At 33.1% G+C, this 25902-nt stretch overlaps 2 protein-coding genes across 15 annotated transcripts in view; both read left to right on the forward strand.

Annotated features, from left to right (window-relative positions):
• Positions 1 to 15100, forward strand: part of LOC133199649 (5'-AMP-activated protein kinase catalytic subunit alpha-2-like) — a 24779-nt gene extending 9679 nt beyond the window's left edge. For 6 of the 14 annotated variants that reach the window (XM_061335510.1, XM_061335509.1, XM_061335508.1 and 3 more), the window contains 10 exons: positions 883 to 947; positions 1749 to 1793; positions 5674 to 5713; positions 5912 to 5998; positions 6172 to 6242; positions 6457 to 6522; positions 8314 to 8473; positions 9584 to 9616; positions 10484 to 10522; positions 13083 to 15100. In XM_061335510.1, the coding sequence (XP_061191494.1) occupies positions 883 to 947; positions 1749 to 1793; positions 5674 to 5713; positions 5912 to 5998; positions 6172 to 6242; positions 6457 to 6522; positions 8314 to 8473; positions 9584 to 9616; positions 10484 to 10522; positions 13083 to 13180 (704 nt within the window). In that variant the 3' untranslated portion in view covers positions 13181 to 15100. Of the gene's footprint in view, positions 1 to 882; positions 948 to 1748; positions 1794 to 5673; positions 5714 to 5911; positions 5999 to 6171; positions 6243 to 6456; positions 6523 to 8313; positions 8474 to 9583; positions 9617 to 10483; positions 10523 to 12321; positions 12358 to 13082 lie in introns of all 14 variants that reach the window. The other 8 variants (XM_061335517.1, XM_061335518.1, XM_061335519.1 and 5 more) reach the window with 5 other exon arrangements.
• Positions 15101 to 16329: 1229 nt separating this feature from the next.
• Positions 16330 to 25902, forward strand: part of LOC133199652 (ATP-binding cassette sub-family D member 3-like) — a 29448-nt gene continuing 19875 nt past the window's right edge. The window contains exons 1-6 of the mRNA XM_061335524.1: positions 16330 to 16454; positions 21874 to 21910; positions 22318 to 22367; positions 22505 to 22556; positions 24641 to 24729; positions 24882 to 24951. Coding sequence (XP_061191508.1) covers positions 16348 to 16454; positions 21874 to 21910; positions 22318 to 22367; positions 22505 to 22556; positions 24641 to 24729; positions 24882 to 24951 — 405 coding nt within the window. The 5' untranslated portion in view covers positions 16330 to 16347. The remainder of the gene's footprint in view (positions 16455 to 21873; positions 21911 to 22317; positions 22368 to 22504; positions 22557 to 24640; positions 24730 to 24881; positions 24952 to 25902) is intronic.

Consider the following 25902-nt stretch of genomic DNA (forward strand, 5'->3'; position numbering starts at 1 on the left):
TACTGTTTTAGCTTAGCTGGTTCCATCTCTACCCACTCTATTACATATAACAATGCATACATTTTCTATATTGGGTTTTTATTGAAGAAAAATATTAAATATTAAAAAATACTAAAAATGTTTCTCTAGTTTCTAGTTTCAAAGAATCTTGCAGATTAGAAAATTTAAAAAAAAAAATTACATTTTCATGCTCTCTAATATCTCTTTTCTAATTTCTTTTGCACAAAAATAAAATTTCTGATTTTCACATTGCATTAAACATTCATAATTTTTTTTTTAAAAATACATGTATGTCATTGCTTAGCATAAAAAACTAATGACTTACAGTTTTAATTCACCAACCTGATTGGTATGTTCATTGGATTCTGGCTTTTCATTTTCCCAGTGACTAGTAATGTTGGAATTGGTACAGATTTGTAAATGAATTCCTCTCACAGTCTTGAGCAGTTGATGAACATGTTCTTTATTCATGTTCAACATCATGAGCCTTGTTGCTGTGCCTTGTCATGTTCAGCTTAGCTCTCAGAGTTCATGGGCTGCATATCAAGTACTTCTGTACTTAAATAATGTAATTGAGATGGGGCATTTTCTGTTTAACGATAAATAGCAGCAATTAGTTTATTATGTATCCAGAATTCAGAATTAATGTCCATGAATTGTTATATGATTTAAAATGTAGTAATCTCACATCTTTTCAGGAACCATACAAAAAATGATTTTATGACCTGTATATTTCATGTAAAATATTATTGAAGAAGTAAATTTCTACTCTCTGATGAATGATGTTAATAAACAATACATGAAATAACACAGGAAAAGAACTCTTATCAGTGCCGTAATTATCTGTGGATGGTTGTATTAATGTTGGTTTTTCTTTTCCAGTTACAGATGTTGAGTTACATGAGTTTTATCTGGCCTCCAGTCCTCCCCCTGACTCCTTCCTTCTGGTAATGTATGCCACTGTATACCCCTGTAGACACAAATGTACACTACTGTAACACACTGTACACCACTGTATCCCACTTTTATCTAATACTTAACCATGTACAAAACACAATGAATAATAATTAACTACAGTATTTGATTACCCAGTAATATGTTCTCCTTTGAGCACTAGAAACCACACAACACAGACACGACCAATTCTGTGAACACCTTAAAATTTAATAACACATGTTCCTTACATAAATATATCACAACTGCATATAATTATATGACAGTGTATTTATCAACAATCTACATTAAGTAGGTGCAGTTCAAGAAAATTATACTGTATATAAAATTAGTTTTGTTTCTTAACTTATAGTGACTGTCATAGTTTTAACTGAAGGCCCATGTAGTTACACTGGTTTTAGAAGCTGACAAACATTGCAGAATTTTATGTCAGGTGATATACTGCATTAAATGACACAAGTAATACACTTCTCAAATATGTCTATAAATAGCCACAAAACATTCAGTCTTGTGAACAGCTAAATATACATATGTAGAAGAAGTTATGAAATTCCAAACATTTCAAGTTCAGTATTTTTAAACTGAGTTAATTTTTCATAAAGTTTGATCATTCATCGATTATGTATTTTTTCATAAAATTTTAATCTTTAAAAAATCTTTTTAAAAATCCATGATCATTTTAAATTAAGAATTACAGATATGATTTTGTTTCATGTTTTATTGTTTAATGAAAAATTGTATATTTCATGATTCTGCCATGAGTACTGTATAATTGTTTCTGTTTTTGGCAATAGGCAAAGCAGTCTCATATACTGGGCACACCAACTCCCCAGGAACATGTTAGTATTTCACTGACAACACCCCTTATCTAGACCTACAGTAAACTGCACAGTTTTCTATAGTGTGTATGTCACTGTTGCAGAATTAAGCTGTTTTGCAAGCTCAATTGAGCCCGAGGCTCATGTGAACTTTTCTGAGCAAAGTTTGTCATCTATCTGTCATTTTTGTCTGGATAACTTTTAAGCTACTTTGACCAAACCATTCTTGATTATTGGATGTCATGATTCATGTAAGCAAAAGGCCATGTCTTCTTTCAAGGGAAGATAAGTAAAATAGAGAAAATAGGGTGAGACATTGAAAAATCTTATTCTCAAGAACTTCTGAGCTGGTAAAGCCAAACCTTGGAGGAAAATTTACAAACATGTTCATGTTTATTCAGACCATTTCTTAAGGGGCAAGGGAGAGGCTGTAATGGAGAATTGAAGATTCAAATACAATATGTAGGAACATACATGTATCTGTAAAATCATTAAAAATCTCTTCATAAACAACTGGACCAGATTTAACAAAATTTTAAAATGTGAAAGCAAAACATGTTCTGTAGATCCAAATGTGAATAAATTATGAACCCTGAGGTTAAATAGATACTTGCATATGAATACACAGAATTTCTCAATAATCATTATAACAACAAGACTATTACAGTGTATTGATAAATTTCATAACAATTAGTTTACTGTAGTTAAAAGTTGTTGAATATGTTTGACAGGGAGATTTGACTCGGGTGAGCAGTGTGGCCATTGGACCTCTTGTTTCCCTTTATATTTGATTGTAAATGTTTGAGCTGCATCAATATAGACCTCATGTTCTGCAGTACTTTATAGTTCAGCAATCTGTAGTCTCTCTGGCCAATCATTTAACAGAATTTTAATACTAGTACCAACTCGAGAAATCTGAGGATGTGTATAAAAGTATGCTTTTATTATTCATGTTCATGTACTAGTATAGAACAATGCTTGTTCATTAAAGTCATAAGAATGCTTATTTTATTTACATTTGAGTAATTTATTATGCTAAAGAAAAAATAAATACATATTAGCCCTACTTAAGCAGAAATCGGCTTCTTATTAAGTCAGTATTTTTCCACTGCTTTTGGACTTAAAAATCTGCTACAGCTATAGTATATATTTTGTTAGTAACCTAGGTTGTAGGGCTGTGGAGCTTCCATGATAATCATTTGATGGGAAATCTTATCTCTTTTTTTAAATTTTACATTTGTCTATAATATTGGATGATTGCTATTTAATATTTTAAAGTGAAAGCATATAGTACTGCAAGCACAAATGCTGTAAACATTGAATGTTTGATGATGCTATAAGCTGACAAATGCTTAATAATAAGTAGAGTGAATTGAACATATTTTATTGACAGAGTCAAAAGGAGAAGACACAAGTTCTATAACTTACATACTCTTCTCCTCAAAATAAAAGAAGTAGAGTTTCCACCTTCAGTGTTCTTATCCTTTTTAAAGAGCAGTGGTAATGCTAGTAGACCATCAATGTTACCATATTTCTAAAATATTGAAATCATCAAACTTTCAATTCTTCAGTATAACCACATTTATATTATCCTGGGTGATGGGATCTTCTTTTTTTGATACTGAGATTTGAAATGAATTCATTAAAAAAAAGTAAATAGTCCCTTCATGATTTGTTTATATTTTGCTTTTTATCCACTTTTCAATTTAAAAAATGCACATCATTTGATGCATATTAGATATTTTAAATAGAGAAATCATTAAGAAATGTGCAAAATTCTGGAGAACCAGTATTTGATGGCTCTTGAAAAATAATGTATTGTCTTGGAATTATTTTTAATCAAAACTTTAAAAACAAACAGATAAAATGTAATGTGTGACAAATAATATTATTAATAACATTGCCATCAACTAATTTGAATACATTTGACTGGGGCTTGCTGCTTGTTATTTTAGCAATAAGTTGTTCAAATTCCCGCCCATGAATTCCAATAAAAACTGATTTTTTTTTTTTTTAAAAAAGAAAGAAACTTTCCAGAGAATTTAGAATTATGTCACTAGTCAAGTGACCAGGAAGACTTAATACTTAGTTGTGCCAATCTGATGTTGTGTCCTGATGGATTCTGTTTAAATCCAGGCAGAATTTGAAAGGGGTGTTTGAACACAAAAATTTTAGCATTTTACATCATTTTTGATGACTGATTTAAAAAAACCTAAGGATTTTATTGACCTTTTATTGCCACTGACATCTATGTTTTTATTTGGTTTTACTTTCTGATGGTCTGTAGTTGTGATAGAAGTAGTTGTGTTCAGGTATTTGAGCAGCATATCACTGTCTAAGGTTTGTTTTATTATTCAACTTTGAATTAAAAAAAATTGAGCTATAGGTCTGATTAGGGTTAGGGACTTATGGTTTTAATCATTCTACTACATGTATTTTCTGGTGGTTGTTTTTATTGAGGTCATAGATTCTTATCCTCATAATAGCTTTTACACAAATATCATTTGTTCTAGCTAAGATGAAGGCAGCGGTCTGTTAATGTTAGATTCACCCACAACACACTGATAAATTACTGTAAACCAACTTTTATTCGCGTGTGAGAAATATCCGCGAGTTTCGCAACCTGCTTTAACTTGCTAATATTAATCGCCGCAAAGTATTGATTTTGCTTTGTATTTGTTGTGAGTGTTTCCTTAGTCATGGAAATTAATCGTCATGGATTAATTTCAAACTGACGAATCACGAATCAAAGATGACACGAATAATAGTTGGTTTACAATATTTCAATATTTTTTAGCTCACCTCGACAAAATCGAGTGACCAGGTTAATGATTTTGGAGCAGGTCCATTCCCAAGTAATTATAAGCTGTACCTTGACCAAACTTGCATGGATGATGCATCTGGGGATGGACACTACTATACTTGTTTTGAAAGCTGGGTCTGACCTAGATTTTCCAGATGAGTGACCAGATTGAAGTTTTTGGAGCAGGTCCATTCCCAAGGAACTGTAAGCCCTACCTGGACCAAATTTGCATGGATGATGCATCTAGGGATGTACACGAACTAACCTGCCTCGGATTCTGGATCTGACCTAGATTTTCCACATGAGTGAATTTTAGCCCTATTTTAACCAAATTAGTATGGATGATGATGTATCTAGAGATGAACACTTCCAGACTTGCTTTGGATTCTGAATCTAATATTGATGGATATTAATCTTGGGATGTACACTAAATATGATGTGAGATTTCCTTACTTATAGATAACATTCGTCGAGGTGAGCTTAGTAATCTTTGATTACCTATGTTTTTCATTGTCAAGAGAGACTTAGGTGCAAGCATATCTTGAACCTTAGAAACATATAATAAAGTTGATTTGGGGTGAATGTGAATTATTGATATTAAGCTTATATTTATGATTTACTTTTCTTTTTATTATCTTTAATAAGCAGACAGTCCATCATTTGTAGCATCTGTACTCTGTATATATTTCATTCCCTTCACAATACAATGTTCTTATATAATTATCTGATCTCTGTTTTTTGTGGAATGATTGATGCCAGTGACCAGGCATGAGCATGCAATGTTACCCTGTGTTGTACCCCACAACTTGATCCTTTTTATAATTGTGCATGGATCTGCTCTTATTGGAGCCTTATTAAGGCTAGAGTCTGAGACTTCCCTCCACCCTGTTGTATAATGTTACGATTCTAAGATGATTTCTTAACAACACTTGATGTGACCAATAATCTCTAATATACATGTAACTATCTAAGATTTAATGATATACACCTGGTAGTTTGTACTAATGCCAGGTGATAATTTGTATTTGTTGTTACAGACCACACCAGTATTTTGTACTAATGCCAGGTGATAATGTTTTTTTTTTCTTCCTGTTACAGGCCACAAGTCCCATGAGACCACACCCAGAGAGGATGCCAGGTAAATATAACAGTGTCACATCCTCCTCAGTAGTAAAGCTTAACATTGACACTGCAAACTGCATTTTATTGTAGTGTCTTTAAGTAACATTTAAATATTTAAAACTTTTTAAAAATCTTCTTTACTTGTTGAAGTTGCAGTATTTATACTACTTGTCAGTGACTGACTTTTATTTGTGCTCACTGTGTGTTATTTTAGAGATGAAGAACACCTCTCATACTTTAGAACCTATTGTTAATACAAAACAACTTGGTGCTCAGGCAAAGAAGGCCAAATGGCATTTAGGTAAGTTTTAATCTAGGTTCTGTTTTCAAACTTAAACACAGGTCAATTAGATTAACTCACACTTCTTTTATCTGTACTGTCTACACAATCAGTGTTGTGATAAATGATGTGCATTCAAAGTTAATATCAATCTTGGTCTGTCTTGTTGACTTGAACACTGTTTGTTCTTGCAGGAATCCGATCACAAAGTAAACCTCTAGACATCATGCATGAAGTTTACCGAGCCATGAAAACTTTAGACTATGTAAGACTTAGAAATCTGAAATCTTCCTTTGAATTGCCAAAATCTTAGAGTTTCTTTATACAGCATTAATGTAGACTAGTTATTAGTGTATGATTCTCTTGTCATCAAGATTTACAAGAGGAGGGTACTTATTCCTTTGCTCTTTTATGAATTGTGTCTTATAAATTTTTGTATGGATTGTGTCATATAAACTTTTCCATTCTTTATTTGAAAGGAATGGAAGATTGTGAATCCATACCATGTACGAGTCAGAAGAAAGAACCCTGTCACTGGAAGACATGTAAGTCACCAAATACTACCGGAACTTTACTTTATCTTAGATGTGACTAACTCTGAATCTGACCCTGTAATCGTAAGTGAAGATAGCAAAACCATACCATGCTTTTAATCTATCTAAGCAGTGACTGAATAAATAGAAAAATGTCATGTGTTTACAAAACAATACTATCCTAGAGTTTCTACTTTGTCATAAGATGACATATTTCCTATACATATAACTCATCAATGCCAAAAGCTAGGAGTCAGAAATTGTTATAAAATTCACAAGGATCTGTATATTGACATAACTCACTCCCTTTGTTATGTAGACATTTCCATGTTTCCAACTGTCGTTGATGTCCCTGGCATACCCAACAAACAAGACAATGATTCCTTATACAGGTAAACTTCGGTATCTCGACATCGGATATGTCGACAACCTGGGATATGTCGACGTCCGTCCGCGGTCCCGGCAGTATTTACTATATAAATGATTTGCAAAAACTCTGATATGTCGACCTCGGTAATGTCGACAACCCCGGTTATCTCGACGTATAGTCACAGTCCCAAGAGCAAAATTTACCTGGTATATGTCGACATCGGCAATTTTCTGGTCTACTAAACCTTACTGTTTGTCAGATAGGGTCGCTCGTCACGCACGGACGACTCCGGTTATTTCGACGTCGTCAAAAATTCACCTTTCACACCCAAGTTTTGACTGCACACTGCTTAATTAATTCTATAGACTGTGTATGTAGGTGAATCCAAAGCCCCCTCGGCGTCTTTGAGACGTTAATTGCTCATGTTCAGCTTGGGTAATATCATTGATAAATCGACACGATTCTGCGTAAATGTACAGGTAGTTATTAATATCGAAACCTAAATAATTTTTAAATTTGAAAATGGTAATTACAATAAATAACAAACACACTGAATAATTCAAACTAAGGAATTAAATGATGTTTTAATTATATTTTGTAGTAAAATGTATTCAACAGGAAACAATCGAATTAACAACACGATTGACCGAATCAGCTGTAATTCATACATCTGTAACATCACTGTGTTAGTTTAGATACACAAATCTCTTTAAAAAATAATTATAATGTACATTCTTCCTGAATAAAATAAGAAAAAAATAATACGCATTTAATGTTTTTCCGTATCTCGGATGTCGACTTTATACGGTTCGAAGTTTTTAGAGCGCATATCGTATCCTGTTCTGACAAAAGCGAATGCTGTAAGTTTGTGCTGAAACTTTGTGAATTTAGAAAGATTTCGAAAAATAACACGTTTTATAAACAAGATTTTTAAAAATAACTTCTTAGATTTTTAATGAAAATAGAGGGATTGCTTAAATATGTCGAGCTAGAGTCCATATTGAAGTGATATACATATAATAAGCTTGTCTGTTTTGCTGTGCAGTGAAATCTTGGACGTCAAGTCTCAACTCTGATATCTCGACACCTCGGATATCTCGACATTTTCCGATGGTCCCATCGATGTCGAGATAACGAAGTTTACCTGTATTTACATTTATATGTGAAATAAAAGTGTTAAAATGAATTTTAAAAATGATGTCTTATAGATTTAAAATACAGGAGACATTCCATGTTAATTTCCATTGTCCCCGCTCTCTGACGTCAGACACAAAGACAGCCTCTTGAGATTGACATGCCTATTAGGCACTTGACCTTTCACTTGGTGAAATTTACATTCAGTTGTAATTTTTGAAAAATCAACTCTTGCCTTACTTTCAAAGAACCAATTGGAAATGTAGATACACAGACATAACCCTTTCTCTTTGACACAGTCTAAAATGAGTCTACAGCTGTACCAGGTTGACCAGAAGAGTTACCTACTCGACTTTAAAAGCCTGTCTAACGTGGAGATCCACGAGTCTATGTCTTCGTCCTCATCTGTCGAGTCCACTCGTATGCCAATGTCACCTCCCTCTTCCTGCTCTGATCTTGGTGAGTTGTCTCCCTTCTCTAAGGCTGTAGTTTCCTTGTTCTCTTGTTACCAATAATGTTGATATTTTTTTGTTCTGATCTCGCTGAGTTATCTCCTTTCTCTGATTTTCTGGTTTTCTGTTAATTAGATGCAGAAGATTTCCTTTTTTTCAATGACTATTGTTTCAAATTCAGAATTAATTTGAGATAGTAATGTTTCTTGAATTTTGATCTCAGTTTGAAATTTTTTTTTTTTCATTTTTAAAAGAAGTTTGGTTTGATTTCCAACTCTTTCGAAATCAATCCTAAATTTATTTTAGATCCAAAAAAGTCACTGATCATAATGATTTATACATTTCATACATTTTTGTTACATTTTGCAACCTTTGTGATTCTATCTAAACAGTACACTTTAACATGAGACATGGAAAATTTGCTCAACTCATTCATGATAACTACGTAAAGTCAAAATTTAAATGCATACCGGTAATTTCCACAGTAAATTGTCTATTTTTGTTTTGCCAGCATTTATTGATACATGTATATTAGCAATATGAAATTTAATCTGTGCTGTCTTCTGACATTGAAGTAAAAATGTTGATTAATTAAGATGATCAAGATGATGTTGTTTTATTCTATGCAGTATCATAGGTGTTTACTTTTACATAAATTCCATATGTGTCCGGCATTTTTATATCCAAAATATGAATTTACCTCAAGAACTTACCCTTCTCCGTTAGGCCAAAATTTGAAATTTTTTTGTCATTTAAATGCCTTGCCTTTCCCTTTTATTAATAAGCTAGGATTTACAGAAATGCCTCTTAGATACTTCTGATGAATCTGCAGTACATAGTTGGTGTATTTTTCAATCTCAATATCAAATTTGAAAATAGACAGAAAATAATATTACAATTAATCATCATTATATAAAAAAAACTATCAACATCACTAAATGTTTCCAGGGTATTGCAAACACAAGATTATATTGCTGAACGAGAAAACTAATATGTTGTCATGTTTGTTTGTTGTTTAACATCCCTCTCGAGAATTTTTCACTCATACGGGAGATGGTGTCATGTAATAGATTATATGTTGTCATGTAATATTGAGTGTATGGTTCTATGATTTCAGATCCGGCCACTGATACAGTCTTGTTAATGCCTGGTAAGTGATTATTTTACTTATGAAATAATTCAATGAGAATCACACATAATGATCCTTTGTTGCTTGTGAGATGTGTTGCCTTGTTTAGCTCAAGAGATTCAGGCAAATCTGTCTTATTGCCTTGTTTAGCTCAAGAGATTCAGGCAAATCTGTCTTATTGCCTTGTTTAGCTCAAGAGATTCAGGCAAATCTGTCTTATTGCCTTGTTTAGCTCAAGAGATTCAGGCAAATCTGTCTTATTGCCTTGTTTAGCTCAAGAGATTCAGGCAATCTGTCTTATTCCATGGTAAGTAATGAGCTAAACTTACACAGGAAATAAGTTATCTTCTTATTGTGTGGTAAATAATTTCTGTTCTCCTAAACAATTCTAAAGACGTATTCTGTACATTATTATATTCATGAATGTATATATCTCCACACTTGTATTGTCTATCCTTCCAAATCTATACAGTCACAAAAAATACAATAAATATGCCATTTCAAATATATTTCATTTCTTATAATGAAACTTTTATAGATTGTCCAATAGCCATATTTGTTAAAAGTACATAATTATAACTCTAAATTCGTCTTGCACATTTTTTTGTCATTGGTGTCTTTGAAAATCCTGTTGAAATGCACATTTGAGTTGCTTTTGATGTTTTTTTAACTTTTGATTTTTCTTTATTTATCACAATGCAGTAACTTGTCTGTATACGTCAGAAATTTTGACACAGATAATCATATACATGTATCTACTGATGTCAATAGGAGAGACTGTTTTCTACAGAGTGACTGACTGGCGGTGTGATTGCTTTTATCTTGTTTTAAGCCTCGAATTTCAGCCTCAGTAAATGTGTGTTTTACTTCACGTTCTTCATTCTTTAGATCCAGCAGCATCTGAAGCTCAAGTTATCAATAACCATGGTAACGGCTGTGATTTGTTTCCATGTAGATTGTCCACCTGACTTAGTGTTTTTGTTTTGTTTACCAGATTTAATGTTGTGATGTTGAAACAATACTCAGATTTCAGCATACTGCATGATATTGCATCAGAATTTGTATTTACACACTGAAAGATAACTTTAAGTACATGTTCTTAATTTTACATGAAAAGGTATAGATTAAAAAAAATAAATAAAAAGTCTGTTTGTTGGAGGTTCATATATGTACATTATGAATATGAACAACAAGTACCAAGTATGTGCATAAGGACAGGTGTATGTAAAGTAAATATTATTAAATGTAAAGAAATTTTAACGTGCTGTAACTTGGTTAGAGGCAAAGTATAGGTGGGTAAAGATAAAAAAAAAACTTATTAGCTCTACTGGTCAGAGACCAGAAGAGCTTATGCGATAGTAAGGTCCGTTCGGTCGGTCTAGCTGTCCGTCTGTCTGTAAACAATTTTTCAAAAGGCTACTCCTCCTACAGTTTTCGTCTGATTTCTATATAATTTGGCACACAAGTAGACTACACTAAGATACATAATTTAGTGCATCGGTTTTTGATTTCGATGAACGGTGTTGCCATGGTTACTAAAAATAGAAATTTCTGTAAAATTTCTTTAAAACGCTACTCCTCCTACAGTTTTGGTCTGATTTCAATATAACTTGGCACACAAGTAGACTACACTAAGATACGTAATTTAGTGCATCTGTTTTTGATTTCGATGAACGGTGTTGCCATGGTTACTAAAAATAGAAATTTCTGTAAAATTCCTTTAAAATGCTACTCCTCCTACAGTTTTGGTCTGATTTCAGTATAACTTGGCACACAAGTTATTGATATATAATCAATAACGATACATAATAGTGTGTATCGGTTTTTGATTTCGATGAACAGTGTTGCCATGGTTACTTTAAATAGAAATTTCTGTGAAATACTTTCAAAATGCTACTCCTCCTACAGTTTTTGTTTGATTTCAATATAATTTGGCACACAAGTAGACTACATTAAGATACATAATTCTATTTATTGCTGCATGTTGCAAAGTTTCAAATCCGAGTGCTACTTTTCTTTTGTTATACGTACAGACCAGTACAGCTACAGTCTCATCAGAGACTTCTGGTTTTTTCAAGTGCACTCTTGAGACCAATAACCATTTTTTCTTAATAAAGATAAATAGATTATTTCTTTTTTATTTCCCAGGTGTATACATAAACTTGCACAATGGTTTTAATCTGAGAAGAATGTTTGGGTGTGTTCAGATCACTGAGTGCCTTATCCTACTCTTTAACATTCCCTAACATCATGTAAACTTGATTTCAGACATAGATTGATCTTTTTAGCTTGTGTTTGTTGTTACTGTGACAGTATACTTATTTATCTGAGAGTATATACTCTAGAGAAATTGTTGTTGTTATATAAAATGTCCTGTATATTGTTAGTGCTACTGGTGATAGACCAGACAAGCATCTGTATTAGTAGTGTCCAATCTGTCTGTTTGTCCATCTGTTTGTCTCTTTATAAACTTTTTTTTAATGCAAAAGTCTTGCCAATGGACTGATTTTAATAAAACAAATTATTGTAGTCTACATAGGGTTATATTTTTGTGCGTCAGCTTTCGTAGAGCTACAGTCTTGCCAGACACTTCTGGTATGCTCACTTTAATTTATTCTCCCCTTCTCTCTCTAAAAGAAAGGACATAAATTTACTGAATTAGCTTGTTATTTTAATTTTTTCTGGCTTGTTGATGTGTTTCAATCTACTTTTTTTGTTTTGTTTAGAGTCCTCGACCTGTGAAAGTTTAGCTAGTATCCTAGGTATTGAGTGTACACATTTATCTTGGATTTTCTCACTATTAATATTTTCATTTTCTATTGCTGTGGAGCATTCTTCATCATTAACAATCCTGATCATCTGCCCTTCAAAGAATTAACTGTAATAAAAAAGGCCAGGAAAATGCTTGCAGTATGGAACTGGGAAATATGCGATTCAGTTTTTATATGCCTTTTTGATGTCAACAATTAATAGTGACACTAGTATCATCAGATATGCCTTGTAATGAGTATTCTACAACATAGTCTTTAAAATTAAATGGTAACAGTGCAAATCCCTATTTTGTCATCAATTCTCAATCATCATCAATTTTTTTTCTTCTGAATTTTTTAAAAATTATTTATTGTAGCACTTAGGCAAATGTTACATCGCTTGACCTGAATATACATGTATATAATCAAAGATTCTAATTAAAAATCACATTCTAGAACAGATTGCTTTAATATTTACAGTTACATGTATCTTGCAGACGAGAAGCTTTATCATTCATAACATACTTGTATATATAAATACATACATTATAAATCTCAATAGTTATAAATAACTGAAGCTATGGCAGGCCTAGCGGGCTTGATTAATACTCTGTATTCATTTCTACTATTCTGCTTTACTCCAAGCCTAGCAGGGACAATGCTTTGAGCCAGCATGACTATGGTTCCATAAGACACTTTTTGTCATTGTTACTAATTAGAACTTTAATGATTTTCAGATGAGAAGATGGACATAGATGAGGACCAGCCTAAGCAACACCAGACTCTGGAGTTTTTTGAAATGTGTGCAAGTCTTATTACAACACTGGCCAGATAGAAGATTATACAAAGATCACTGAAAAATTCAGCACCTACAGGAGTTGTACACCAAAGTATAGAGAATCACTGTACCAGTATATAAAGTCCATTGTCTATGTGCTTTATTCTGATATTAACTCATTCCTTCTACTCTGTATATCTTGTCAGTGTTGCAAGCACAACAGCAATGTTAATGTTACTAGTGTGCAATATGTGATAGATTTCAACCAAACTATGTTATGCCATTTGTCTTATATTGCCAGTGGGTGTTAATATCAGTAGCTAAGAATTTTCAGTGTTTACGATTTTGTAGATGAATGTCTGGTAATTGTCTTGGAACAATATGTAGAAAAGGGTGTCTGTGATAAAGTTCTCTGTGTTGTCTGTATTAAGTTTATTTTTGTCTTTGTTTACTGGACAACTGAATGCATTTAAAATGTGGATCATTTGTTGCTGTAGTAATCATTTGGATTGAGATACACATGTACCTGTTTGGGGTAAGATTAGGAATGAGTGACACAGACTGTTTCAGGGTTGTCACTGGTATTATGTTTTCTGCCAGATAATATTTCCTCAAAACTGAACATAATGGTGACTAGTGCTTTGGATGGTGTCTGGAGAATGTTGTATTATGATTACTGTTACTTGTACTTCCATGGAATTTAATTGATAATTTGATGTTTTATCATTCATGTATTTGACATTTATTTACTAGTTATCTTCTGATTTGAGAGAGTAATAAGGACTGTTTATGTTGAAGCTTTATTTTGTGTTATATTTTGCTCAGCTCTTTTTTTCTATGTAGAGCAACAGAGAATGACTAAATCTTCTAAATATGTTTATTGAAAACTTGAAACATTTATTACAATGACATTGGGCCCTTTAACTACTGCTGTATTCATGTAATGAGAAATTGGATGAAATTGCGGCATGCATTATTATATTGTATCTGTTTGAACCCATATTATTGGATCTTATAAAATATTAAACACATGTACATAAAGGGAGAATGACCCCCTGCTCATGAGACAAATGACAATCTTCTAACAAAAGACTGAGATCTAAAAAGAAATAGAAACCAGTTGTAGTAAACCATTTTGTCAGTATTACAGTTATCTCTCTTTGCAGATTTATCTCTCTTTCTGGAAGGTCATTTGTTCTTAATCAGACTTTTTCTTTTTTTGTCCTGGGAGCAGGAAGATTTTGTATGAGTAATGCTTTTCCTGGCAGCTGAATTCCACCTCGGTTTTCTGAGTTTGGGTCTGCCCACAGGCAGCTAGGTTTTGTAAATATTTACAGCTTTGACGATATGTATTGTAGAATTGAGAGAGGACATTAGTAAAAGAGGGTTTAATAAGCACTGATTCTCTATGGTACTTCTATAAGAGATAAGTTCTCATTCAGAAAAATGAAATATTTTACGAATCAAATGTCAATGTTTGTTTTCAAAATATTACTATTAAATGATTCTGGAGAGATTAATTTCAATTATATGGTTGCTGCAAATGTCTGTTGAATATATTGTTAATCATAATATTCAGAGGTATAGTTCTTCATAAAGTCATTTCAATAACAAATGATTTAGTTCCTAGTCTGGAACATTTTATGCTACCAATACATTCTGCTAAGATTAAGTTTGTTACCAATGAATGTAAACTTATCTTTGACTGTGCTTAACATTAATTGTATGAGATTTTTTTTTTGTTTATTTGATTATGCTTGCTGTTTACATTACCCCTGAATGACTGTTAGTTATCATACAATATTGTTAATACTGTCACAGAGGCCAAACCTGATGATGTTCCTGCTGTCCATGCTGTCATGGAAACCAGACTTCAGAGAGTTTGATCCCTGTCTTTAATAGGGCTGAGGTTTCTGTTGTGAATGTTTATATTATAATGGTTCATATTACATAAAATAAAGTCATTCTCCAAACTTACTAAGTGTGTGTGACTTTGTTTTTGACTACTAGAATAGATCAAAAAAAGAAGGAAAAAAAAACAGCAATAATAATTCTATCTGCACATTGAATACAAACTGCATAATTTTAGATGACTTAATTAAGATATGTTTTGAGCCCTTAACAAGAATTTTGATTCAAACATCCAGGCTCCAAGTGAAGGTACAGCTAAGCAGATTCATACTGATTCAAAATTGGGGATTTAAGCTTCAAACATTCAGGCTCCATGTTACATGCAGCTAAGCTAAATTTAATATTGAAATTACTTCATATCTTCAAAATTGGGAAATGGCTGATGAGGAACAATGTAGAGATAGCTTATACTTGCATGTATGTATTATATCGAGATCTGATAAAATTTTTGTCCATATCTGACTTAAACATTCTTGTTCAATTCCTCTAGGCCCAATGGGAATTTGGCCAACTTGACATACTGAAGTATTTGTAGGTGAAGGGGTTCAAGGATGCTCCAGGGAAGAAATATGAATTACTGTTTAGAAACATTGCAAATAGTGTTGGTGATTTTAAAATCGTTACAAGTATCCATTTAAAAAAAATTGTTTAAAATTTCCTTGTAGATTCATTTTTTTAGACGAGGTTAATTGGGGGAATGGACTGCATTCATAACAGTTGAAAGTTCTCTAGAAGTTAATGTTCATAGGGGAAAAAATTTTTGTCAATTTCAAAAGCTGGCTGCTGGGGCAGGGATGGTACGTGTTAGCACAAAATGAATCGCATGTATAGGAAAATTCTTTGGATTAATTGTAGAATGGTAATGGTTTAATTTGCAAGAATCCTGTGAATGTAAATTAATAAGTATGTCCATTTTTGACTCCTAACACCCCCCCCCCCCTCCCCCTGCCAAATGATAATAAATTATTAATTAAAATAAGTGCAAATCAACAAATAATTTGGTTTTTTTTTTTGAAAGGATAAATTGTCATAATGTTTCAAATGTCAGTTTGTCATATTTATGACAGTCATTGAGAGTTTCATAAAGGGCATTAATTTAAATCTAGATAATTATGCAGAACTGGGAATCTAATTTTTAAAAGACTTTTACATGTCTGGAATTTGATCTCAGCAATGGAACAACCATTTTATTTTCTTCGGCGTTATTCTTTAAGAAGTACAATTATTTTTGATCAACTTGCTCATACTTTTCCGGAATATAGATATCTAACCATACTGAGTTTGTGAATAGAATTTCCAAATAGCAAACAAACATGGCCGCGTACAGTAAGTTGACGGCTAGAAATTCAGCCGTCGCTACAGCTGGTTTAGCGGCCGCTTACTTTGCATACAGAAATTACCTGGCAAAGAAAAGAAAAAGGTATATGATTTTATTTTGTCAAATTATATTTTTGACTGAAAATGACATACAACTCAATGTAAAGCATGCACGCATTCCGAGTCTAAAGGTTAACTTTTGAAGTTCAAATTTCGGGACAGGATTTCTACTGCCGTATTTCACAGAGAAGTAAAAATGAACTGCTCAAATATTTCTTTTACATTCATTTGACAATAAAGCCTGTATAGAAAAGCGTATACGGTTATCTGGTTTCAATTCCGCAGATTTTTTTTATTGCATCAAGTGCATCCTGTCTAACGTTGAAACCAGCTGTACATCACTCATCAAATCCCTCCTTGACTTTTAAAACTTTAAAATCAATATTTAATGTAACCTTTCCTGAAACTTGGGAACGACTTTACTTTACCGGTCCCCAGGGAACGACTTTACTTTACCGGTCCCCAGAAAAACGCGCTAAAATATAGTGTCGCCGTAGGCGACTTCAATATATATGAGATCGCGTGAGCGATCGAAAAAAATAAAAAAAAATATGAGGTTTTAAGCCTTTTTGACCCCAAATTCGAATTCTACGGTTAAAAGTTTAGTTTAAAAACTTCGTTTTTTAAACGAAGTTTTTAACCTCGTTTTCTGAAAAAAAGTAATAAATGTTGTTTATACAGTGAAAAGGAGACAAAAATAATGTGAACAAAGTGCGTGCGGCGCATGCTTAGTGCCGTTTCTTTTGTACTTAGCCATTTTTTTCATGTAAACAAACCAACGAGATGTCGTTGAAGCTGAATTAAGATCTTGCAAAAAATACAGATGCAACTGAATTTCTTAATTAATCTAAAAGAACAAGACACTAACCCTAATCTCTCGGATGGTATGCGAGGACTAACCCAAATCTCCCAGGCGGATGCTAGACCATGCTAGACTAACCCATGTGCGAGGACTAACCCTAATCTCTCGGATATATGCGAGACTAACCCTAATCAGTCAAAAACTTATTTGCAAGGACTAACCCTAATCTTTCAGGTGGGTGCAAGACTAACCCTAACCAGTCGAAAAATGTGCAAAACCAACCCTAATCAGTTGAGTGATGTAAATCTTACGTCATAGTGCAATGAGTGCGCGGATCTTGCGGATCTGGGGACCGATAAAGTAAAGTCTACCCGTCCCCAGAAAAACACGCATAAATATATAGATAGAACTTACTATCATTAAAATGATACTGTCCTACGAACTCGGTTTAACGATAGAATTCGTTCCGTGTATTGGCAATGTAGCAAAATAAACATGGGCAATAAACGTTGCAAGTATATGGGACGTATTGTAACTGTGGTGAGGGCTTGTTCCGATACACAGCTAGATTATTCTAACTATAAAATATAGTGTTGCTGTAGGAGACTCATACATGCCAACTTCTGAAAATTCCCATGGGGGATTTTGCGCGTGATGACAATTTTCAAAGCTTTAAATTCGCGACATTTTATCGTGAAAATAAATATTTATCCTTTTTTTTTTTTTAAATTTATAATATAAATATCACTTGTTAATACAATTTAAGAATAAATAATACAACAAATTTTTTCCTTCCAAAATTCAAATATCTTTTGCTCTCTCACTAAAGAAGTGATAGTCTGTTTAGTTTAACAACATTATGTTTGATTCATTTAGAAAGACACACAATTTGGTGAAAAATGTGAAAATGTACAACTTTCTGTTTAATAAATTTTTTTGCAAAGTTTTAGAAATATATGAAGTTTTGTTACTGTACAGTCTCTGGGAAACATTTGTTAAATTCTATATTTACATTTTACACAATTAGAATTTCCTAATTAGACATTAAATTGAAAGAAATGTTGAAAAATTGCAATGCATTGTGTGTGTAAGGGTGTGTCACTGTGTGTGTGTGTGAGAGAGAGAGATAAGAAAATTTGTTTGTGGTATGTACTTTAAACAGAAGTGTCATTTTATTCCCTATTAATAACTAGACATCATGATGATTAATTTTATCACACACACAAAACAATTTGAAAAAATAAATTTACTCTTGAGATCATTAAATTATTTAAAACAAGGATACCCCCTATCCCAAACAAAAATTAAAATTGTTATAATCATGATGAACTTTTGCATAATCTTGGCAGTGTCCTGTGGGTATTCCCTTGTCATATTACATTTGGGGGGGGGGGGGGGGGGGGGGGAATTCGGTGTTCTTGAGGTATAAGACTTTGTTGTTTCATCTAAATTATTTTCATCTTATTTTGACCGGTAAACTTTACAATATTTTATATTACAAGCAGATAAAATCAGCAGCTATGCTTTGATGTTTTCTACTTTCGTTTTCAAAAAAACGATCAACAAGGATTAATTCCGATTTTGTTGTTAGTTTATCATATCACTGTATTAAATTTTTGTTTTTATTAAAATGATATTTAATCGCTCACCCGATCTCATATATATTGAAGTCTCAGACTTCAATATATATGAGATCGGGTGAGCGATTGAAAAAAATAAAAAGTATGAGGTTTAATAATAATTAGCCTTTTGACCCCAAAATTGAATTCTACGGTTAAAAGTTTAGTTTAAAACTTCGTTTTAAATGAAGTTTTTAACCTCGTTCTCTGAAAAAAGTAATAAATATTGTTTATTCAGTGAAAAGGAGACAAAAAATAATTGTTAACGAAGCGCGTATTGCTGTTTCTTTCGTACTTAGCCATTTCTTTCATGTTTCGTTGAAACCAACGAGATGTCATCGAAGCTGAATAAAGACTTGCAAATACAGATACAACTGAATTTCTTAATTAAACTAAATAAAAAGAACAAGACACTAACCCTAATCTCTCGGATGGTATGGGAGGACTAACCCAAATCTCCCAGGCGGATGCTAGACTAACCCATGTGCAAGGACTAACCCTAATCTCTCTGATGGATGCGAAACTAACCCTAATCAGTCGAAAACTTATGCAAGGACTAACCCTAATCTTTCAGGTGGATGCATGACTAACCCTAACCAGTTGAAAAATGTGCAAAACCAACCCTAATCAGTTGAGTGATGTAAATGTTGCATCATACTAGTGCAATGTGCGCGCGGATCTGGGGACCGGTAAAGTAAAGTCTACCCAAAACTTGTCATCAATAATCTTAAAGATGTATCGTGGGGTACAAAATTAGCATTAGACAGGTTGGGACCAATCTTCCAAACAAGTTATTTATATGACCAGACAAGCTAGAAGTAAATACCCCATACGTAGGGCTGGGCAATAATACTGATATTCTGCTATATTGAGGTATGTTGACAAAAAAATATCATATTGCAATACATTTTTGTAATACTGATATACTGACAAAATGCTTGGACTCGGGAATTCTATCATAAAATATAAAGGAAAGTTGTCAGAAGGTTTGCGATCATGTCAAACAGTAAGACAAAACCTGTTGTATGGGTGTATTTACAGGGATTCTCCACTGCCCCATATAGAAGGGTTTGTCCCAAGACATAGTTAGAATATTCTAAGTAAAGTAGCATCTAAAAAAAGGGCTCAGAACAATCACCAATACAGATTTTAACATAACAATACCCAGTGTTTGAAACTCACCATAAAATTAGCTAGACATGCAGGCCTGATTGCTAGTAAAGTTATCAGTCCTGCTAGTAAAGTTATCAGTCCTGTCAAAGATCTACTAGCCTGAGAAAATAATTCATTGTCTTTTATAAATTTATTTTTAGTGATTGTGTGACTGATACCTGGTCAGCATAACTTCGATCATGAATCTGTAGACTGATAAATTCTTCCTCTTGGATTGTTTGAACTTTGCTACTGGTACTATTAATTAATTTGAGAGAGATATGTCAAATATAAGATATTAGTTATCGAAAATTTTAACACGTTGAGCTGGGCATCGGTGCAAATATATTCACCCCTGCAAAATTTGTGCATCTTGGGTGATCTGGCACACACTTATTTCAAACAATGCAATACCAGATAGTTCAGGGGCTGACAGATTTTTAGAGATATTTACCATTGGGGGAAATTATTATGCAAGATTCACTTGCCCCTACCAAAATTTTACTGACACTCTCAATTTCCATTTAGTATCTAAAGTTGTCGTTCCAGCTTCGCTCTCACACTTCTGTCATCGCTTGTAATATACAAGATTCTTGGAAAATTTGTAAATGATTAAAAGTTGTATTAATAATCGTTTTTAATTATATTTCTTATCGGAAAACATAATGTATTTTAATTTATTTTATTATACTTTCATGTTAAATACTAAAATCTGATTGGTTTAGACGCATATAACAATCCGTAATGTTACCCTCAGCGTTAGCAACACACTTGGCAACGGGTAACATTACGAAAATGTTACATGCGTTCAAATCATGCGCGTGCGGTTCACCGTAGAATTCTCGGAACGTCAGTTGTGCGTTTGAAAGAAGTCGAATAAATGACGTCAATAAAAGCTTTCGTCCGATGTAGCTTACTTGAAAACAACAAACGACAGACGAAACATCCTAGCGAGTGCAAACTTTAGATGATAAAGGACTTTTTGAGTAGCAAACAAACAATAAAGAGGTTGGTAAATCTTTTCCGAAGCTTTCTTATTGAGAAAAATATAAGCGGGGAGTTTGAGAGCTTTCTAAGAGTGAACTTAACGACGATCTCCGAATTTTTTTTAATGACATCCGAAATCAATAAGACATTCAGTATAATAAAATAAATAGTGCACGTTTTTGAGGGTAACAGTTGAAATTGACACCCCTCGGAAAACCATTGTCAACCTCCGCTGACGCGTCGGTTGACAATGGTTTTCCTTGGGGTGTCAATTTCAACTGTTACCCTCAAAAACATGCACTATTTATATAATGTCACCTTAAAAGCATTTTTTTGATAAAGTTTTTAATTTTTTCTCTGCAAAATAATTCCCTAAAAACTGAGCAAATAAATTGTTTTTAGGGATGATAGATTTAATATAAATGATAAATTATCATCTTTATCAATAATCATAGCAATTAATTTCTATTTTAATTTCATATTTTCACTGTTCAAAACTGTTTAAAACTTGGACAAGAATCTTGTACAACAAACGTTGACAAGAGGTTTAGGGAGCATAGCGGAAGACAACTCTGGATAGAGAATGCTCAATTTCATAATTACAATGAACATGATGATTGACTTACTACCAGTTCCTAAACACAGCCATGTTTTTTTTCACAAAAAATTTATACAAACTGTCTTGTCCTATTTCCCAGTCACTCAGGCTTGTTTTCTCAGAATCATAATTGTAATCTTTCCGTAAAGTTTGTGAGAGCTTTCCGTAAACTCACTGTGACTGCAGAATTTACAGATGTTTTGTGTAATGATCCCAGGTAACTGTTACATGTTTATCTTTATTTGCATGTTTTATTAATTACCGGTATTTCTAAAAAAATGTAAATCTGTGTATTTTCTTGTAGAACTCCAAAAGAAGAAATCAAAGTAGTGATACATGAGGTACTATTTACGTCACATACTATGAACAGCTGTTATACAAGTATAGACTGACAGTAATTACTTCTTATTGCATTGTACAAGGCTGTTATAGTTATAATTCTTGTCTTGTATACTGCATATTCCTCTTGATAAATTTATTAACAAAGTCAATGAATCAAATGTTAAAGAGGTTATAACCAATCTGTTGTAACTTATTTTACATTAGACAAAGGAATTTTCTCTACATATATAATTTATTTTGAATTTTATCCTTCTTAGTCTTAGCTATATCTGTGTAAATCAGTGGTAGAATTAAACACTACAAATGTATTGCATTATACATTTGCTTCCTCAGCCACATTTTAACTCTATACACTTCCTTAGTGAGGTTGGTTTACATTTAATTCAATTATTTATTTTAATTCTAGTCTGGGTCTACTAAAAAAGAACGGGCAGCAGTAGATGCTGTTTTCTTCAAGTAAGTACCACAATGTTTAGTACGAGTCAGTGTCTAGCTGACCTGTTTAACAAGCCTTATAATAATCCTATGTTTTAACAGGCCTCATAATAATTCTTTGTTGTAATAAGTCTTATAATGATCCTATGTTATTGTAGGAGGCTGCTGAACATCCTGAAAATTCTTATTCCTGGCTGGTTTGTTTCAGAGGTATGTGTTAATTTGTAGACATGGTATCTATTACTGGTAGCTGTCTCTCTTTTAATGTATTGCTGTAATTTGTAGACATGGTATCTAATTCTGGTAGCTCTCTATAAATGTATTGCCCTAATTTGTAGACATGGTGTCTATTACTGGTAGCTGTCTATAAATGTATTGCTGTAATTTGTAGACATGGTGTCTATTACTGGTAGCTGCCTCTCTATAAATGTATTGCTGTAATTTGTAGACATAGTGTCTGTTACTGGGCTGAAGCTCTATAAATGTATTGCTGTAATTTGTAGACAGAGTATCTATTACTGGTAGCTGTCTCACTATAAAGGTATTGCTGTAAATTGTAGACATGGTATCTGTTACTGGTAGCTGCCTCTCTATAAATGTATTGCTGTAATTTGTAGACATGGTATCTGTTACTGGTAGCTGCCTCTCTATAAATGTATTGCTGTAATTTGTAGACATAGTGTCTGTTACTGGGCTGAAGCTCTATAAATGTAATGCTGTAATTTGTAGACAGAGTATCTATTACTGGTAGCTGTCTCACTATAAAGGTATTGCTGTAAATTGTAGACATGGTATCTGTTACTGTTAGCTGCCTCTCTATAAATGTTTTGCTGTAATTTGTAGACATGGTATCTATTTCTGGTAGATGTCTGTCTATAAATGTATTGCTGTAATTTGTAGACATGGTATCTGTTACTGGTAGCTGTCTCTCTATAAATGTATTGCTATTATTTGTAGACATGGTATCTGGTAGCTGCCTCTCTATAAATGTATTGCTGTAGTTTGTAGACATGGTATCTGTTACTGGTAGCTGTCTATAAATGTATTGCTGTAATTTGTAGACATGGTGTCTATTACTGGTAGCTGTCTATAAATGTATTGCTGTAATTTGTAGACATGGTATCTGGTAGCTGCCTCTCTATAAATGTATTGCTGTAATTTGTAGACATGGTATCTGTTACTGGTAGCTGCCTATCTATAAATGTATTACTGTAATTTGTAAGACATGGTATCTATTACTGGTAGCTGTCTCTCTTTTAATGTATTGCTGTAATTTATAGACATGGTATCTATTACTGGGCTGTCTCTCTATAAATGTATTGCTGTAATTTGTAGACATGGTATCTGTTACTGGTAGCTGCCTCTCTATAAATTTATTGCTGTAATTTGTAGACATGGTGTCTATTACTGGTAGCTGTCTATAAATGTATTGCTGTAATTTGTAGACATGGTATCTGTTACTGGGCTGTCTCTCTATAAATGTATTGTTGTAATTTGTAGACATGGTATCTATCACTGGTAGCTGCCTCTCTATAAATGTATTGCTGTAATTTGTAGACATGGTATCTGTTACTGGTAGCTGTATCTCTATAAATGTTTTGCTGTAATTTGTAGACATGGTATCTGTTATTGGTAGCTATCTCTCTATAAATGTATTGATGTAATTTATAGACATGGTATCTATTACTGGGCTGTCTCTCTATAAATGTATTGCTGTAATTTGTAGACATGGTATCTGTTACTGGTAGCTGCCTCTCTATAAATGTATTGCTGTAATTTGTAGACATGGTATACATTACTAGTAGCTGCCTCTCTATAAATGTATTGCTGTAATTTGTAGACATGGTATCTGTTACTGGTAGCTGCCTCTCTATAAATGTCTTGCTGTAATTTGTAGACATGGTATCCATTATTGGTAGCTGTCTCTCTATAAATGTATTGCTGTAATTTGTAGACATGGTATCTGTTATTGGTAGCTATCTCTCTATAAATGTATTGATGTAATTTATAGACATGGTATCTATTACTGGGCTGTCTCTCTATAAATGTATTGCTGTAATTTGTAGACATGGTATCTGTTACTGGTAGCTGCCTCTCTATAAATGTATTGCTGTAATTTGTAGACATGGTATCTGTTACTGGTAGCTGCCTCTCTATAAATGTTTTGCTGTAATTTGTAGACAGAGTATCTATTACTGGTAGCTGCCTCTCTATAAATGTATTGCTGTAATTTGTAGACATGGTATCTATTACTCGTAGCTGTCTCTCTATAAATGTATTGCTGTACTTTGCAGACATGGTATCTATTATTGGTAGCTGCCTCTCTCATCAGCAGGACCTATGCAGATGTGTGGATGATACAAAATGGTACAGCCATAGAAAGGTACAGGATTCTATATTAATTCTATATTATTCTTTATTAGTTGTTATGGACATTTTTTAGTTCACCAAAAAGAAAAAAGTAAAAAAAAATTGTAAAGTATGAAAGTTTAACATTTGTACATAAACCTGATTTAACTGTTGATTTGTTCACAGTGCAATCATTGGTCGGGATATGTCATTATTTAAAGTCCATTTATTCAAGTTCATCTATGCCATGCCAGCAGTAAGTATCCTTTTGTGACTTCCTTAAAAGATTATTTTGTCAGAAAATCAATTAGGAATAACCATTCAACCTCTATATAAGGCTTTTTAGGAACCCTTAGATGAGGGCTTAAGCCATTCTGATCAAGTTTGTCTTTTAGACTTTTTAGCTCACCTGAGCCAAAGGCTGAAGTAAGCTTTTCTTATAAAATTTGTCTGTTGTCTGTCGGCATTGTCATTGTTGTAAACTTTTAACAATTTCATCTTTCCTCCAGAACCACTGGGCCAATTTCAACCAACCTTACCAAAGGGTGTTCTTGGGTGAAGGAGATTCAAATTATTACAAATGAAGATCCATGCCTTCTTCCAAGGGGAGATAAATATGAATTAGTGAAAATTTGTTGACATCTTTTAAAAATCTTTTCAACAACCACTGCGTCAAAAAAGCTAAATCCTGTGTGAAAGCTTCACCCCTTAGAGTTAATTCAAGTTCATTCAAATCGTGATCCCCAGGGGTAGAGTGGGACTACATCAGGGGATCAAAGTTTTACAAAGGAATATATAAGTAAGGGTATATATGGGGAAAAAAATCATTAAAAATCTCAAGAAGAGACCAACCAGGATTAATAGTCATAGATGGAAGCATCTTCAGATAGTATAGAAGAGCCATGGGAGTTAGGGTTGGACAGAAAATAGATTCAAATTTTACATAATGCATGTGTACAGGAAAAAAATCCTTTCTAGAAAAACAGGTCCATGTTGATCATATTGATACTGAAGCATCCCAATGTTGTTTGGTTTAAATTTTTTTTATTAAATCATTGCTCTCTTAGGGCTAGATTTTGGTTCAAAATATGGAGTCAAATTTTTTTTATGAAATTAAAGGGGGAAATCAAAAGAAAAAAATCAGTTGATGAAGAACAGCAGGGTCAAAGTGACTCAGGTGAGCATTGTGACCCATGGGCATACGCAT

This window comes from Saccostrea echinata, unplaced genomic scaffold (genome assembly GCF_033153115.1).
Source record: "Saccostrea echinata isolate AGI-Se365-2 ecotype Australia unplaced genomic scaffold, CSIRO_AGI_Sech_v1 ptg000034l, whole genome shotgun sequence".
NCBI lineage: Eukaryota > Metazoa > Mollusca > Bivalvia > Ostreida > Ostreidae > Saccostrea > Saccostrea echinata.